Source organism: Ursus americanus, chromosome 23 (assembly GCF_024610735.1).
Source record: "Ursus americanus isolate L20-20 chromosome 23, mUrsAme1.1.p, whole genome shotgun sequence".
NCBI lineage: Eukaryota > Metazoa > Chordata > Mammalia > Carnivora > Ursidae > Ursus > Ursus americanus.
The window spans coordinates 37,990,307-38,005,831 of NC_142149.1; the positions used below are offsets into that span (position 1 = coordinate 37,990,307).

Consider the following 15,525-nt stretch of genomic DNA (forward strand, 5'->3'; position numbering starts at 1 on the left):
TTGCGAGTGCTGAACAGCCATGTTGGGGTTTTTTTAATCTAGTTTTCAGGAAATTAAAATGAGATGCAGTGAGGTTAGGAGGTGTGTTCATAATCCCCAGCTCATAGACTTGCAGGCCTCAAAGTCACCTGAGGGATCAGCCCCCCCCCCCTTTAATTTAAACAAGAGGACACTAAGACTCAGAGAGGTGATATAATTTGCCTGAGGTCACACAGTTATTAAGTGGTGGGGCTGGCAGTCAGACCCAGGGCTCCATGATTTCAGAGCCCACACTTTTCTGGGGACTGTTCCCCACTCCCCTTTTCAGGGCCCAACCTTGGCCTCCCAGGATTCCTCTGGGCATGCCAGAAGAGAAGCAGGAACCAAGATGGCGCCTGTAGTGGACCACCCAAACGGTGCGTGGCAGACCCTTTCCACCAGAGTTCTCAAGGGCTAGGGCTAGGACGTCATCCCTGTCATTGTCACTGTCCCACACGTGAGCTTTCCCCTGAACTCTGAGAGGAGAGAACACAAGCTGCTGAACCCAATGTCAATTACATGCTTCTCTCCCTCCACCCTGTACAGCTTGAACCCTCATCGGCTTGTCACTTGAGACCAGTGCTTCCTCTAGCCAACTGACAAAGGGCAGAGGAGGCGGGGGAGTCAAGATACCCGGTTCCTGGGCTCTGCCACGCCACCACTTGCCACGTGGCCATTGGCCACGCTCTTTCCTGTGGGTCTCAATTTTCTCACCTGCAAGATGAGAAGTTAGTTGGATTCAAGCAGTGTCAAGGACTCTCCTAGCTCCAAAATTCTATGCAGCCATGAATCACAGACCCTGGGCCTGTCCTTTCCTTTATTTGGACTTTGGTTTCTTTATCTGTAAAATAGATACAATGTAAAAAAAATTATAATTTTATATATTTATATATATTTATTTGTATTTCTGTAAATGGGAATATTGACACCTGTCTCAGGATGGCTGGGAGGATACGGGAAGTGAAGTCTGTGAAAGCCCCAAAGCTCAGCACACTCCTGCCAGTATAGTCGTTCGCCGCGGGCTGTAGGGGATGCAATGCTGAGTGGCTCAGAGGCCAGGCCTGCAGGCTCTCCAAGGGGAACTACCCAATGGAGAGTGCGGTCAGTGACACCGGAAAGGCACGATCTCCGAACGAGGCCAGGTGTCAGAAGGCAAAGAGCAGAGCCTTGGGGACAGACAGCCAGGATTTGATGCTGGATTTGCCTGGTGTGGCTACAGCCAGCTGACCGCTCTGAGCCCTTATTTTCTTCTCTGTAAAACATTTGTTTTTGTGTCTATAATAAGCCTACCTCTTGGGGTGACTGTCGCCGTGGCTCTGAGAATAAGCCGAGTGCATACCTGTCTCGGGGCTTCTGCACTTGCTGGTCCCTCTGCCCAGAACACACACCCAGGGTCATCCTATGACCCGCCCTCCCACTTCAGTCAGGTCCCTGCCCAAAGACGGTCACGTCAAGTCTCCCTCTGGGAGAATCACAGCGGCCCTGCCCGCGCTCTCACTGTCCTCACCCCGGCTTCTCCCCCAGCACTTGGCATGGCTGGCCCGCTGCTGCATGTGTCCCTGGTTGTGGTCTGCCCCACCCCGAATGGGAGCTCCATGAGGACGCAGGCCCTGCTCCATTCCCTGCTGGGCCCCCAGTCTTTGGCCATGGCACGTGTCCACGCTAGGCTCTCGGTACGTATGGCCCAGTGAAGGAGGGGGTGAACGTGAAACGGTGGCGAACGCCCGGGGCCTGCAGGAAGGCCGGGTCTTTCTTTGTTTCTGTGAACAGCAGCACGCTCAGGAGATGTTTCAGGGAAGTAAGAGGAGATGAGAGCGATTTCAGAGTTTCTCTCTCACCATCCTACCTCTGTCTCTCTCTCTGTCTCACACACACACACACACACACACACACACACACACACACACACGCTTCAGTCCCCAGGGAATTGCAGGGCCAAGCCCCAGCATCTAGTTAGCAGTGGCAGAGCTGGAGAAGCCAGTGGGGGGCCAGGCGCAGGGGGTCGGGGGGGTGGCAGGCAGACAGACAGACAGGCTGGGCCCCTCCCCTACCTGGCAGAAACATGGATCTGGACACTCGGGGCCTCTCTCCCTGATCATGGGGAGCAGCGAGGCCCAAAGGCTGAGTCTCACCCCCACTGTGATGTCGTGGGCCACAGGAGTCAGGCAGATAGCAGCCACACAAGACGGTAACACCAGCTGGGTCCCTTCAGGGGGATGTCACGGGCAGTCTCTGCTGCGCACCCCCAGCTTAAGTCCCTACACAGCTGCCCGCCAGTCTCTGAATCGCCACCTGCTGCCTTGAGACTGTGACCGAGGGTCCTGAGCTGGCTGGGCAGGCCTCATGTGGACCCATCTTGGCCAAAAACTCGCCTATGAGACCCAGACAAATGTGCCACCCTCTTGGCATCTCTGTGTCTCTGCTGTAAAATGAGAGGCTGGGACTCTGTGAGTCTCAGAGATCAGCTGTGCTATTTGTTCCCCTCGACAAGAGTGTCTGACCCCTACTATGTGCCGAGCATTATGCATAGATGCATAAATAAAACATTGACTCTGTCACCAAGCATCTCCCAGTCTTAGTAGAGAGAGAGGGTTAAGTGAAAAAGGTAAGTACCAGACATTGGGACATCCAATGGAGGAAGGCTTCCAGGAGGTGAGGACAGAGAAGCTGGGTAGGGGTCAACCAGATGGAAGGGGAGGAGAAGGGCCAGTCTAGGGGCAGGGAGTCCCGGAGGAAGGAGGAGTGGGAAAGAGCCGCTGATCCAGCTAGGTTTTGTAGAAAGCCAGAAACGCTGAATAATGATGACGATAGCACTACAAGTTAGTGAGCTTTTCTTAATCACCAGACTCTGTGCTAAGGGCTTTCTGTGCAATGGCAATAGTCCTATGAAGACAGATCCATTATTATGTCCAAACCCATTCTGCAACTTTTGCAGAAAAATGAGGCTCCAAGAGATTAAATAACTTGCCAAAGGTCCCAGAGCTGGACTTGACCTTACCCTGCCTGACCCCAGAGCTCCAAGCCTTTCACCAACTGTCCTAGGCTCTGTCTAGTTCTGACCCATCAGGTAGAAGGGCCCGTTTCCACCTCTCTTAGAATGCCCAGCTCACTCCCTGGGGAAAAGGGTTCTCTACCCTGGGTGTGAACTCTGCTCACTGGGGCCCCACCCAGTGTCCCCAGGATGTCCATACACCACGAAGGGCTATTGGCTGTCCTGTGGGAGATGGGGAGAGGGTCCTGAGCCCCTCTGCACAGAAGCCTCTCCAGGCCAAAGCACCTCCCTGAACGTACCCCCACTAGCAAAGCTTCCAGAAATGAGACACACTGGGGTCAGGGCCACTGGGCAAGGTTAGCATGGCAACAAGAAACTCTGGTTACAGTTACGGTATGTACCTTCAGATCCTTGAAGGGGGGGGTCAAGTGGGGTTGAAGGGTTGGAGTTGGGAGCAGGGGGATATCTGTAAACAGGCAGTGTTCGGCTCAATATAAGATGAACTTTGAAAACCACGGACCGCCCCGTCAGTGAAGTCTCCTGCCAAGCGTGCTCAGACACAACGGCCGTCCTTCCATGCATGGTGCCGCATAGGGGCCTCTAGTTGTCTATCAGAGCTTCGGTACTAGATGCCCTCTGGGGGCTGGACCAAGGAGGACCCGAGCAAGGCAATGAACAGACTGGGTGATACAAGGAAAGACGAATGAAGGTCTGTTGACAAAGGTGTGGGCAAGGCTTGGGGAGGGCAATGAGGGCGGTGCATTGTCCCGAGCCTGGCAGCAGGACAGCCAGGATAATGCCTAGGGAAAGGGGAAAAGAGCTGGCCTCAGAACCCAGAGAGCAATACAGAGAGCTCCCCTTAGCCCCCCAGCCCCAAGCTGTGGCTTTCCAGGGTGCTGTGCAGCTAACCCGCAGTGACCCAGCAAATAGAACTAAGAGACTGAATATCCCAGACTGACTCCTCTCTCCTCCAGTTTCCTGCGGACCACTGGCTGAACCCAGCCAGAAGCCAGAGGGCAAAGGAGCCCATCAGGATGGTCTCTACAGGTGCAGCTCCTAGGGCAGAGAGCAGAGTGCAGAGGACTGGCCAGTGGAGGCTACCCTGCACTGAGACCACCCCCCCTATGTGGCTGGCCCCTCTCCCACCCTCTCCCCTGCAGCTAGTAGCCTAGCCACTGTTATAAAGTCGGCTTCAGCCAACACAGATTGCTCTGTATCAACACATCCCTGCCTTAACTTAGAGAATTCCTCCGGCTTTTCAGAAAATCTTCCCTTCCTACTTCCCTCGTGTTTATTTCCTCGGCATGTTTCCTGTAATTTGCAAAGATTAAAGATTTAAGCTTCTTTTATTGCGATGTACTTTCCGGGCCCCATTATGCATTCCGCCCATGGCTCCCCCGTCTCCTCCCGCAGGGGTCCCAAATCCTTTCTGCGCACCCAGAAAACCCTCTACAGGTAGACCTCACCTTGAGCCGGCCGTGGTCGTGCTCCTGAAAAGGGCTGCGGTTTCCAGGCTTCTGCAGTCTGGACGCGCCTTACCGCCTTCCTCCTGATCCAACATGATCTTTCATGTTTGGTCCTAATTAACAAGGGCTCCTAACGCCGCGTGTGGGGTAACTTTCCCTTTCTCTGTGCTCTCTCGCGTGCTCTCTCTCTCGGGGGCTTTGAATCCTGGTGTTCATGATATGTAAACAAATCCTTCACTGCACTTGGGGCCGCACCGTGAAGCGGCTCCGTGTCGAATCCTTTGGCGGTGAGGGGACTACGAGGCTGTGAAGAATTCTGCCCACGTCAGTCTGGGTTCTTGTCGGGGCTGGCTCCTTCGATGCGCGGCCCGTGCACAGGTCCGCGTGCTCCGAAGGGCCACACTCTTGGTTTGAGGCTCTGCTGGGGCTGTCTTGAAAGTCATAATAATTTTTTAAGAAGGGGCCCCAGGTTTTCATTTTGCGCTGGGACCCAAAAATTGTGTGGGTGGTCCCAGTCACTCTTATCGTTACAGATGCTGCTGCCGTGGTGATATGTGCAGCCTGCATCCCCGCCGGAGAGCCCCCACCCCACCCCACCCCGACTCCTGCCACGCGGACAGGCAGTGTGCCATGCTGGCATTTCCCTGTGTCCAACCAGACCCCGGGCAGACTCACAGCTGCCAAAGGGCAGGGAATGAATTGGAAGTCAGGGGACCTGACTTCCAGCCCCTGTTCTACCCTTGACTTGCTGTGTGACCTTGGGCAAGTCAATTCCACTCTCTGAACTAGATTGCTACTTGCCCAAATGTGTTTGACCTCAGATAATGTATAGCCAAATCTCTGGGAATGCAGATGCCTGGGCTCCAGCCCAGAGTGACCGGATCTAGGGGTGGGTCCCCAGAATCGTCACCCAGAGCTCCCTACGTGATTTCAATGTGCATTCCAGTTTGAGAACCTCTGAGGTACCTGATCTGAGCCTTGGGCTCAAGCAGCCTATGTTGGATGACTTCAGCTCTTAAATTGGGTCTTCATCATTGCACCGAGAGAGTCCGTGTCCAGGAAGTGCAAGAAACTGCGGGTGGGTACGGGGCAGAGACTGGAAGGGGGCTGTTCACTATTAGACTGGAGAATGCCCCACAGAGGGCAGCCGAGGCCAGTTCCATGAAGGAAGAGAAACAAACTATGTGGAGATGTGAGAATAAATGGTGCTGTGGGGGAAGCATGGCCAGAGAGGGTCTCGGACGACGGCCGTGAAGACGCACAGCCCTGCTTGACCAGAGCCCCACCCAAATCACCCAAGGCCTCCAGGCCGGAGACCCCCCAGGGGCACCTGCTTAGGAAAGCAGGGGGGTGGCGTCCTTGCCGTCCCTGATGCTCTGAGACACCTGGGGTCTGCGCACCGCTAACGTTCTCCAGCGGCACTGCCCACTGACGTTGTCACTAGCCACATGTGGCAATTTAAATTTAAGTTAATTAATTAAATTTAAATTCAATTAAAAATAAGGCAAGCAAAAAAAAAAGCTAAGTATGTGAGGTGATAGATATATTAATTAATCTGATGGGGAGATCCTTCCAGAAGTGTACGTATATCAGATCATCACATCGTATACTGTATCTCACAACTTGTCAGTTATACCTCGGTAAAGGTGGGGGGAGGAGTTAATTAGTTAATTAGAATCTCAGTCACACTTCGTGTGGCTAGTGGCTCCTATGTTGGATAGCAAAGATTCTAGAATATTCCATTTTGGCAGAAAGTTCTCTGAAGAGAGTGGAAACCTTATCCATCTCTCTCTTCTGTGCCCATCCGGTCGCTGGCTATTTGTAATGTTATGAGATTATTTAGAAAGGTACTCTGCTCCAGCCCCTGCTGCTTCTGGAATGAACTCCCCTTCCAAATCCCAGCCCAGTCTGACTGGCTTCAGGCGGCTCTCACAGGGCAGGCATGCCTGGCCTGTCCGCTTTGCCCATTACTCGAAGCATTTCTGACAGAAAGGCTTCACTTTCCATTTCTCCCTGTAAGCCGCGGGTCCCCTCCTTTGAGCCGGTCTTACTGGCTCTCAGGCTTCCTAAGCTCAGTTATATAGCAGGCACGCAGCTTCAGAGAACTCCAGAAAACAAGTTTTGGCATCTCTCCCATCCCACCCCCTGCAGCTCACTGAACGTGCCTTCAGTTCATCCAAGCACGAGCATCCCCGTGATCCCAGCATCACGCCGCTTTCGCTCCTTCCCCATCCGAGCCGTTCTTCAGACTCCTGACCTCTCCTCAACCCCTCCCCTGGGCAGGCTCACCCCTCCCCCTCCCACCCATCCTCCATCTCCCGCAGTCCCCTTCCCTGATGGGCATGGGAAGGAATAAGGGGCGCTCACGTCTCTGCGGCGTTCACCATCCACGGGAGAGACGGGCCCTAAACCACGGACATCCTGGGACATTCAGGCAACCGTCTGCATGGACAATCTGGCTAAAGAAATAGCAGAACACTTGACCACTGGAGGGAAGGGGGGGTGTTTGTGGATTGCCTGGGATGCTCTCCATTCCTCGAACACAGGATTCCTGGCTGAGGGTCTCTTCTGCCTGAACCCCACGTCAGCCCCTGGGCTCCAAGTCTGGACTCCGGAACCCCTGCCTACCCTTCCTGCTAAGTCTTGTGTGCCTGCTAAGCCCTCTGTCCGTGTACCCCTACCTTGGAATTCTCACCCAGCGCCAACCCCCTTCCCCTGCCTCCGTCACTGGCTGCCAAGCTGTCTGTAGGTCGTGCCCATTCCCGTGCCTGGCCCCCAGCCCTTCCTTCCTCGCAGTGTTCGTCCCCAGGCTATGGTCCCAGGGCTAACACCTCCCTCCCTCCCTGGCTTCAACCTCCATTTCTCCCCCACTAATCCATCTTCCCCCTTTCCTACATTTACCCATCGTCTCCCCATTCCCTTCTTGGAGAACACTCCTCGATGTGGACTCTAGATCGGCCTTGTCCGTTAATAACTGAGTGAGGTTTGAGTCACAAATCCCTTATGCACTCAGCAAGCATTGCCTGTGTACCTGCTAGATGGCCTGGCCCTACACAGGACCTTTGAGATCCAGGGAGACGGCCCAGAGCTTGGCCTCGGGATACTCCAGGCAGGGCAGAAGCTTCATCGAGCATATGTAAAGAACGCAACAGAGCAAGAGAAGGGTTTGCTTTGGGTGGGGCTGGGGACTGAATCTTCAGTGACGAGTAGGGAGATTGGTCAGGTGGACAAGGTTGAAAGGCATTCCAGGCAGAAGGAAATGCCTGTGCAGCCATGCAGAGCAGAAACCAGTACCAACCAGTCTGGGCAGCCCAGGAGGGTTGGACCACCTGGCGCCATGAAGCAGGAGACTGCCCTGAGCAAGGCTGGAAAAGGGGGTGGGGGTGGCAGGTTAGGGAGGCTGGGCTCCTTATCAGCACGGGAGAGAGCTGTGCATTTTTGCCTGCTGGAAAGCTCCCTCTGCAGGCCTTTTGGAAAGAGTACGACAGAGGAGACCTGGGAAAGGCTCACATATCCCAAAGGTGCATTCTCCACCAATTGTGACCCTTTAGGATGAGCCAGGCTCCGCCATCCCATCACCTTCCACCACTCCTGCCACCTCGCACTGCCAAGGGCCATTTCTCTTGCCAAATGAAAGACAGGCAGAAGCTTCTCTTCTGGTTGCCCATCTCCTGCAGCTCCAGCACACAAGCAAGTCCTCTATTTTCATTTCTACTGCTGTGTCACCATCCGTGCCCCCTCCTAATCCCCCCGCCTTCAGCTCATGGCCCAGTAAAGAAACTAGTGAATGAAATAAAGGTGCTTGACTCACTTCCTAATCCCGTTTTATAGTGTTGGAGACCGAAGCAAAGAGTTGGCTTAACTGGCCTGGATTAGCTTCTGACAGCTACCGTAATAGATGCCACAGCCTTACTGGCTTCAAACAACACAGATTTATTCTGTTTTAGTTCTGGATGCCCAAAGTCCAAAACCCGGTCTCACGGGGCTAAAATCTGGGTGTTGGCAGGGCTGCCTTCCTTGTGGGGGATCCACAGGGAAAATCCATCCCCCCTGCCTTGCCCAGTGACTAGCAGCTGCCTGCATCCCCCGGCTGGTGGCTCCTGCTTCCATGTCCAAAGCCAGCAGCAAAGCTTTCTTCCATTCTCTCTCTGACTCTGACCCTCCTGGCTCCCTCCCACGAGGACCCTTGTGATGACATCGGGCTGTGCGGATAATCCAGGATAACCTCCCCATCTCCAGGTCCCTAATTTAATCCCACCTGCAGTGTCCCTTCTGCTGTGCAAAGTGACATCTTCATAGTTTCCAGGGATGAGGATGTGGACACCTTTGCAGGCCATGATGCTACCCACCACGTGGCCTTTCTACTGTCCCCTTGAGCTTCTCAATCCCAGGAGTCCGTGAGCATCCGCTGTCACTGACCCATGGCTCTGTCTGTCTTTGTCCTTTCAGAGGAAACGACATTTGAAGCAGGAGTGAAAGTGCAGATTCACAGTCAGTCTGAGCCACCTTTCATCCAAGAACTGGGCTTTGGGGTGGCTCCAGGGTTCCAGACTTTCGTGGCCACCCAGGAGCAGAGGGTAAGTTTCTGGGCTCCCTGGACCAGTGGTCCTGGGCCTACGCCGGCCACCTGCAGAGGCATGAGGAGGAGAAATGGGACTCCCACTTCTGGAAGGCTCGGAGTCCACTCAAGAGGCCTGAGCAGGGCTGGTCTCGGGACAGGGGCTCACGTAGAAATTGGAGAAAGATATCAGCTAGACTCTGTAACCCAACTACCACGTACCACCTGTCGGTTCTTAAAATTGGGTGTGAGAGAAACCCAGCTTACTTTCTTTTTCATTGAATTGGGTGAGGGTTTTTTCCAGAACCTTCTTGGGGGGGTGGAGATCTCTTCAGGGGGAGGGGAAACATTGGAAGCTAAGGGAACCTGCATGACCAGGGCCATGTGTTTCATCACTCATGTTGATACAACTCTGAATGGCCTACAAAAAGGAAAAGAGATGGGGGTGTCATTCTTGTAATAGAGTGTAAGTGGAGGGAAGCCTCTTGCACGGGTTCCTGCCTGCTCTCTCTGATGTCGCACCAGGGAGATGACTGTCCAGCAGGCCACGAGTGCCACATCAATTCTGCATGTCAGGGGAGTGAGGACAGGGAGAGTCTTATGTCTGACGTGGGTTTCACGTCTCAGAAGGAAGAACTTGGAAAATTCTCAGTAGGGAGGAGGTCTCAAAGCAGGACTGCAGACAGACACAGGGACACTTTCTTTCTCTTACCTCCTGGTTTGCCTGAAATAAACACCGGAGAGACTCTGAGCCCTAAACCAGATCATCCAAGACAACGTGCCCTGCGAGGCCAAGGCAAAGAGCGAGGTCTGTGAGTGGTGGGAGCACGAGGTCTAGGGGTGAGAAAGGGAGAATCGGGGAGAACAGTGAGGGGGAGGGGGCTGGGAGGCTGGCTGGCCTCCATGGGCCCCAGAGGCTGAGGCAGGTGGAGAGGTCAGAAATGAGCACGCAAGCGTGGGCCAGGTGGGAACCAAGTGGTCAACCAGAAAACCTCATCCTTAAGGATAGAGAAGGAGGGCACGAAGCAGACGACAGGCTGCCAAGCTCAAGGCTGAGGATTTGAGTCGGAAAGGGTGCGAACATAGACTAACAAGTCCAGGCATGCAGACGGACAGGCAGCCCTGGTGAGCCCAGAACCCACTGGCCTGATGGGCTTGTGAGTGCTGCCAACGGTAAGCAAAGCCAGACGCTCGTTAAAGTGACAAGGACAGATTTTAATCGAAAACATTCCGTTGCAGTAGGGACAAGGGTTCAGCACGAACGGAACTCAACTTCCATTTTCACAGAGGTGACTGGGCATCTTAATGGAAACGTGAGGGGAAGGGAGGGGCGCAGAATGGCCTGGGGCGGAGTCAGGGAAGTGAAAAATGGCAGAAAATGAGAAGGGGAGATTGCTTCATGAGAAACCCACCTGGGTGTGCTAACTGGCTCTTGTCAGAGTTAGGCTCCTATCTGGTCACAAAGACAAGGGGACGGATGCCAGGTCTTTAGGTGTTGGCTGGAGCCAATAGTAAATTCTTTTGGCAGGCTTGAGTTTTCTCAGGCAGGGACTTACCCTCCATGAGTGACACTAAAGAAATTTCTGGCCTGAGTGGGAAGCTGGAGCTCAGGACTTCTAAGAACCCTTGAGTCTCTTTCTCCTTCCAAAAGGAGACCGAGGGACTCCCCGCGGTGAGCGGTATGCGGGGACAGCCCATTCCAGGCTTCAGAGAACAAATCTGTTGTTTGCTTTGAAGTGTGTTCTCAGAAAATCAGCCTCATTCATAGCAGTGTTGCTTATGAGTATTCTAACTAATAAGAAGATATTTGCTTAAACATTTTACAAATCTTCAAAGCCTTTCTGCATCATCTCATCTCATCATTTCATTCATATTAATAGAGAAATACAAAAACACATCCCGGAGCTAAATCTAATAATAAATTATGTTTACGTGTATATAAAAAAGCATATTCATAGGAAATAAGACTCGAAGGAAACAAGCCAAAATACCCACAGTGGGGGAATTGTGAATGGTTTATTTTCTTTCCTGGGTTTTCCACATGTTTTATAATGTGGTTCTTTGTTTCATTTATTCATTCAGCAAATATTTGCTGAACCCCAGCTATGAACAAGGTGGCGGAGTTACGGTGGTGAACAAAAGAAACCCAGGGTCTGTCCCGCAGAGCCTACAAATTAGTGGTTCCTTTCACAAACAAAAAACAATAATTAAATAATGGGAAGCCGAGTATAACTTGAGGATTGGTCCCATTTGTGTATTCTCATTCCGCCGTTAGTATCCAGCTGACCCTGATTCTCAAACACGGCATTTCAGTGATTCTAAGAAGTACAGTTGGCTTTTGAACAACTCGGGCGTTAGGGGCACTGACCCTCAGAGAGTCAAAAATCTGCCTATAAGCTTTGACCCCCCCCCAAAACTGAATTAGTAATAGCCTACTGTTGACCAGAAGCCTTACCAATAACAGAGTCAATTAACACATATTTTGCATGTTCTGTGGGTTACATACCAAAGTCAAGTAAGCTAGAGCAAAGAAAATGCTAAGAAAATCATAGGGAAGAGAAAATACATTTACCGTTTTGTACTATATTTATCCAAAAAAATCCGCATGTAAGGGCACAGACCTGTCTTGTGCTAGAGTCAACTGTGTATTTTTTTCACATTTTAACATTTCTGAAATGGGGATTTGGTTCTCAATCAATTGCATCTTATAGCTAAAATTAGCAGTGCTATTTCTTCCTCGGTGGCATATCAAATCACGGTGCGTCCGAGAGTTGCAGCGGCTACAGAGTTCCCCTTCTGGGATTCGGCTGCTTCAGCTCAAAGCTCAGGGGAATCTTGCAAGAAGGCCAGGGGTGACAAGACTGTGGGAGTAGGAGGCCCGTTCCTGGAAAGTTGCTGTGAATCACACTCGGGAAATTGACCCCTGAGTGAGAGCACAAGAAGAGGAACTGGTGACTTAAAGAACCCGTACCATGAATGAATCCCTTCGTGAGTAGGGAAGTCCTTTTGCATGGTAAAAATCACTCCACCTGTGCCAAGTATATACACACCACCTTCAATATCTTTTCATTTTTTTTACTCCGAAAGAGCACACTATTGCGCTGTAACCCAGACCGAAGATGACCGTTTTAAAATCAGTATTTGCGGGGATGCCTGGGTGACTCAGTCAATTAAGCGTCTGCCTTTGGCTCAGGACATGATCCCAGGGTCTTGGGATCGAGCCCCACATCGGACTCTCTGCTCAGCAGGGAGCCTGCTTCTCCCTCTTCCTCCCGCTCCCCCTGCTTGTACTCTCTCTCTGTCAAATGAATAAATAAAATCTTTAAAAAAAGAAAAAAAGAAAAAGAAAATAAGTATTTGCCCTAAACCCAGTGAAGCCCAGATACACCCTGCCTTCCCACACAGCCTGAGAAATGCTCCTCTGACTAGCTCGGCTGCAGAAGGAGCCCTGCATGATCCCAGGACCGCCACCACCACCAGAGACAAGCAGCGGGATGACCCACTGGAGCGGAGACAGACGCTGGGAGGGAGGAATAGTACCAGTCCCTTCTAACTGAGCACACACCACCCGCCAGGCATCAAGCGAGCGTGACATGCATTATTTGTTAACCCCCCACAGCAGCCCCAAAAAGGAAATAATGTTATCTCCACGTTCCAGACGACAAAACTACACAGTTCGGTAACTTACTTAAGGTTGCATAGTAGGGGGACAGCAGGGCTCGGCTTTGAGCCCAGATCTCTCTGTGGAGAGGAAACCAGACGCGGAGCCCAGAGGCCTGGAGTTTAGTCCTAACTGTGCCGCGAGACCCTGGACAATTTGCTTCCCTCCCTGTGCCTCGAGTTTCCCGTGCATGGGACGGAAGGGCTGGGTTAGATGACCTCAAAGGGCCTCCAGCATTAACAGCCTGAAGTCCCTGCCTGCGTCACTCAACTACACAGATGTCACCTGGAGGCTTGGCCAATGGCAGTTTTGCACCCACTCCCTGCTCTGCCAGCTGCTGACTCCCTCCTTCATGCCAGCCGGCGTGGGGTGCTGCTTAGATAAGTCGTGGCAAAGACCTGTGAGACAAGCCCCCTCCCCAGGTCCGGGAGGCAGAACGTGGGTTCCTGCTAGTGAGAAGCAGGAGCTGGGTAAATAGAAGAAAGGTTCTGAGCACGCGCCTCGGTAGCGCCCCTGCCTTAGCTCACACAGAGTGGTCACATGGGTACCCTCCCCAAAACTCTTAAATTCCAGCACTTCCCGTAATCGGTAAAGCCTCAACCCGTAAGAATGGCTTCTGAGACCCTGTTCAACCTGGCCCCGGCCCTCTCTCCAGCTTCGTCTTTCCCTGTGGTTGACCAACGTGCATTGGACATCAGCCAAACTCTCCGTGTTCTTCGATGCCTGCTTCGTGCATTGGCCCCCACTGTTCCCTCTGCCCAGAATCCCTTCCTTGTCTTATCTGCTTGGCAAAGGCCTAGTCATACTTCCAAACATTGCTTAAAGATCATGGTCTTTAAGAAGACTTTCTCTGCCCCATCCTCCCCTAAGAAGCAGCTCCATTCAACACTCCGTACGTTCATTTACTCCTTCAACAAATACTCCCCGAGCACTTCTTGTGCTGCGAAAATGAATACCAGCAAGACCTGCCCCCAGCCTTGGAGCACTCACAGAACGAAGTGGGTTTGTGGACAGTTTGGTCACACTCCTAAGAGATACAGAAGTCTCCTTGCAGGACTTGCTTCCCCTTGCTCACCACTGATCTTTACATCAGCCTTTTAAGAACTGATTTCTTTAGCCTCCATCAGCCCTTGTCTCACCGTAGACGGGGAGCTCCCTGAGAGCAAGGACCATGCGTCTCGGATTCTATACCATCAGCGCCTTGCTTATATACAAGCTCCTTAAATGTGCATTGTTCAAAGAATGAATGAACTCTGATGCCCAAATCTGTACCCTCTGTTCAAATAGCCCTCAAATGCTGCACTCTAATGCTCTCCCTGCCTCCCCCCTCCCACCCCTGCCAAAATTCCCATTTAAATGGGCCCTGAGGGCCCTCCTTCTCCCCGAGGCTAAGCCAGCCTGTGATAGGGGAAGATATCTGTATCATTCTGGCTACATACTTAGAGACCCTAATCAAACCAAAAGCTCATGAAAGGGGCCTGGGTTGGAGACCATCTGTGTACATGAGAGTGGATGCAACCGATGAGAGGGGCAGGGCAGAGCTCTGGGATTTGGGGAGAATTACGTGAGGGTGTGGATGGATGTAGAAGTGCAAAGCTTGGACATTCGTGTGGGAAGAGCCCAAGACCGTCTTCAATTGACATCACCAGTCAGACTCTTTGCCCTAATTTATGGTGATTGCCAATCCTGATGAACTCCTGTCGTGATTTGCTATCAGAAGACTTTCATCATCTCCCATTCCCTCCTCCAAGAGCTTAGTGGTGATTCTTGTTTTTTAAATATTCAAATATTAATTCAGCCATTTTGCCCATACCTCTTGGTAGGTCTGAGAACTAATCTGGAGATCCTGGGTAATCAGTTGGCCACCAGCCCCATTGTTCAGAAAGTTTCCAGGAAAACACAGCCCTGGGTCTATATTTCGAGGTCTCAGAAATGCCTTGGGGTGCCAGGGTTGGAAAATCACTGGCTGGAGGTATCCCATTCTCACCGAGAACCCCTTTCTCTACCATTTGTTCATTCGCCACTAGGAATGAGAAGGGTTCCAATCCCCAAACCTGGACTCTGTGTTGGTTCCTCACTTGGGCTGTATCCAAAGTGCCATGAGAATGCCCATCGTCATGCCGTACCCGCATTGAGCAGCTGCCCGCTAGCCTGTTTGGGACTGTGAATGAAGGCAAATACAAATACTTGGGTCCTGCTGGACCCAATTAGGTCATTGGCGGGATGTTGTGGGCCCAGCTGGCTCCTGCGGAACCTTAAACCTTTGCCTTTAGTGTAGGTTGGCCACACTTCCAATATTTGGAGGGAATTCTACCATGGCTCACATAGGATCCCCTACCCCACCCCAAATTAATCTCAGCTGTTGGGTGGGGTGCCCCCGTCTGCTCTTGACAGCTCTGCTCAAGCTTCCAGATACAACTTCCTAAGTGACTCTCAAAAGAGAAGACTCATTCATCAATCTGACAGCCAGATCCATGGTCTGTAATACCTGCTTCATGGGCCTCATTAGAAATGGAGGTTTGCCCATTTGTTTTTTTCCAGGGCAGAAGAGAGAACCTGTTACGCATGCCTTCAGCAACTTCCCAACTGTCAAAGCTGGAGCCACATAAATATGGCAGCATCCAGCTCTGCTCCAGAAAGCACCAAGGAGGCGCCAGGAGGCAGGATGGCCTGCTGTGGGGCCATTCCCTCCATGATCAACAGGGTACCTTGTTTTCCATAAATAGATAAAAATAAGAACCAACTAAGCATTTACTAGCATAGCTATTTAACCACTTGTTACCACTCAGCCTCTAAAACAGAAATTCTTCCAGATCCCCACATGGTTTTG

At 52.1% G+C, this 15,525-nt stretch overlaps 1 protein-coding gene across 1 annotated transcript in view; it reads left to right on the forward strand.

Moving 5' to 3' along the window:
* Positions 1–15,525, forward strand: part of LOC123777051 (acid-sensing ion channel 2) — an 88,383-nt gene that overhangs the window by 11,839 nt on the left and 61,019 nt on the right. Inside the window, exon 2 of the mRNA XM_045773508.2 lies at positions 8,926–9,053. Within this exon, the coding sequence (XP_045629464.2) occupies positions 8,926–9,053 (128 nt within the window). The remainder of the gene's footprint in view (positions 1–8,925; positions 9,054–15,525) is intronic.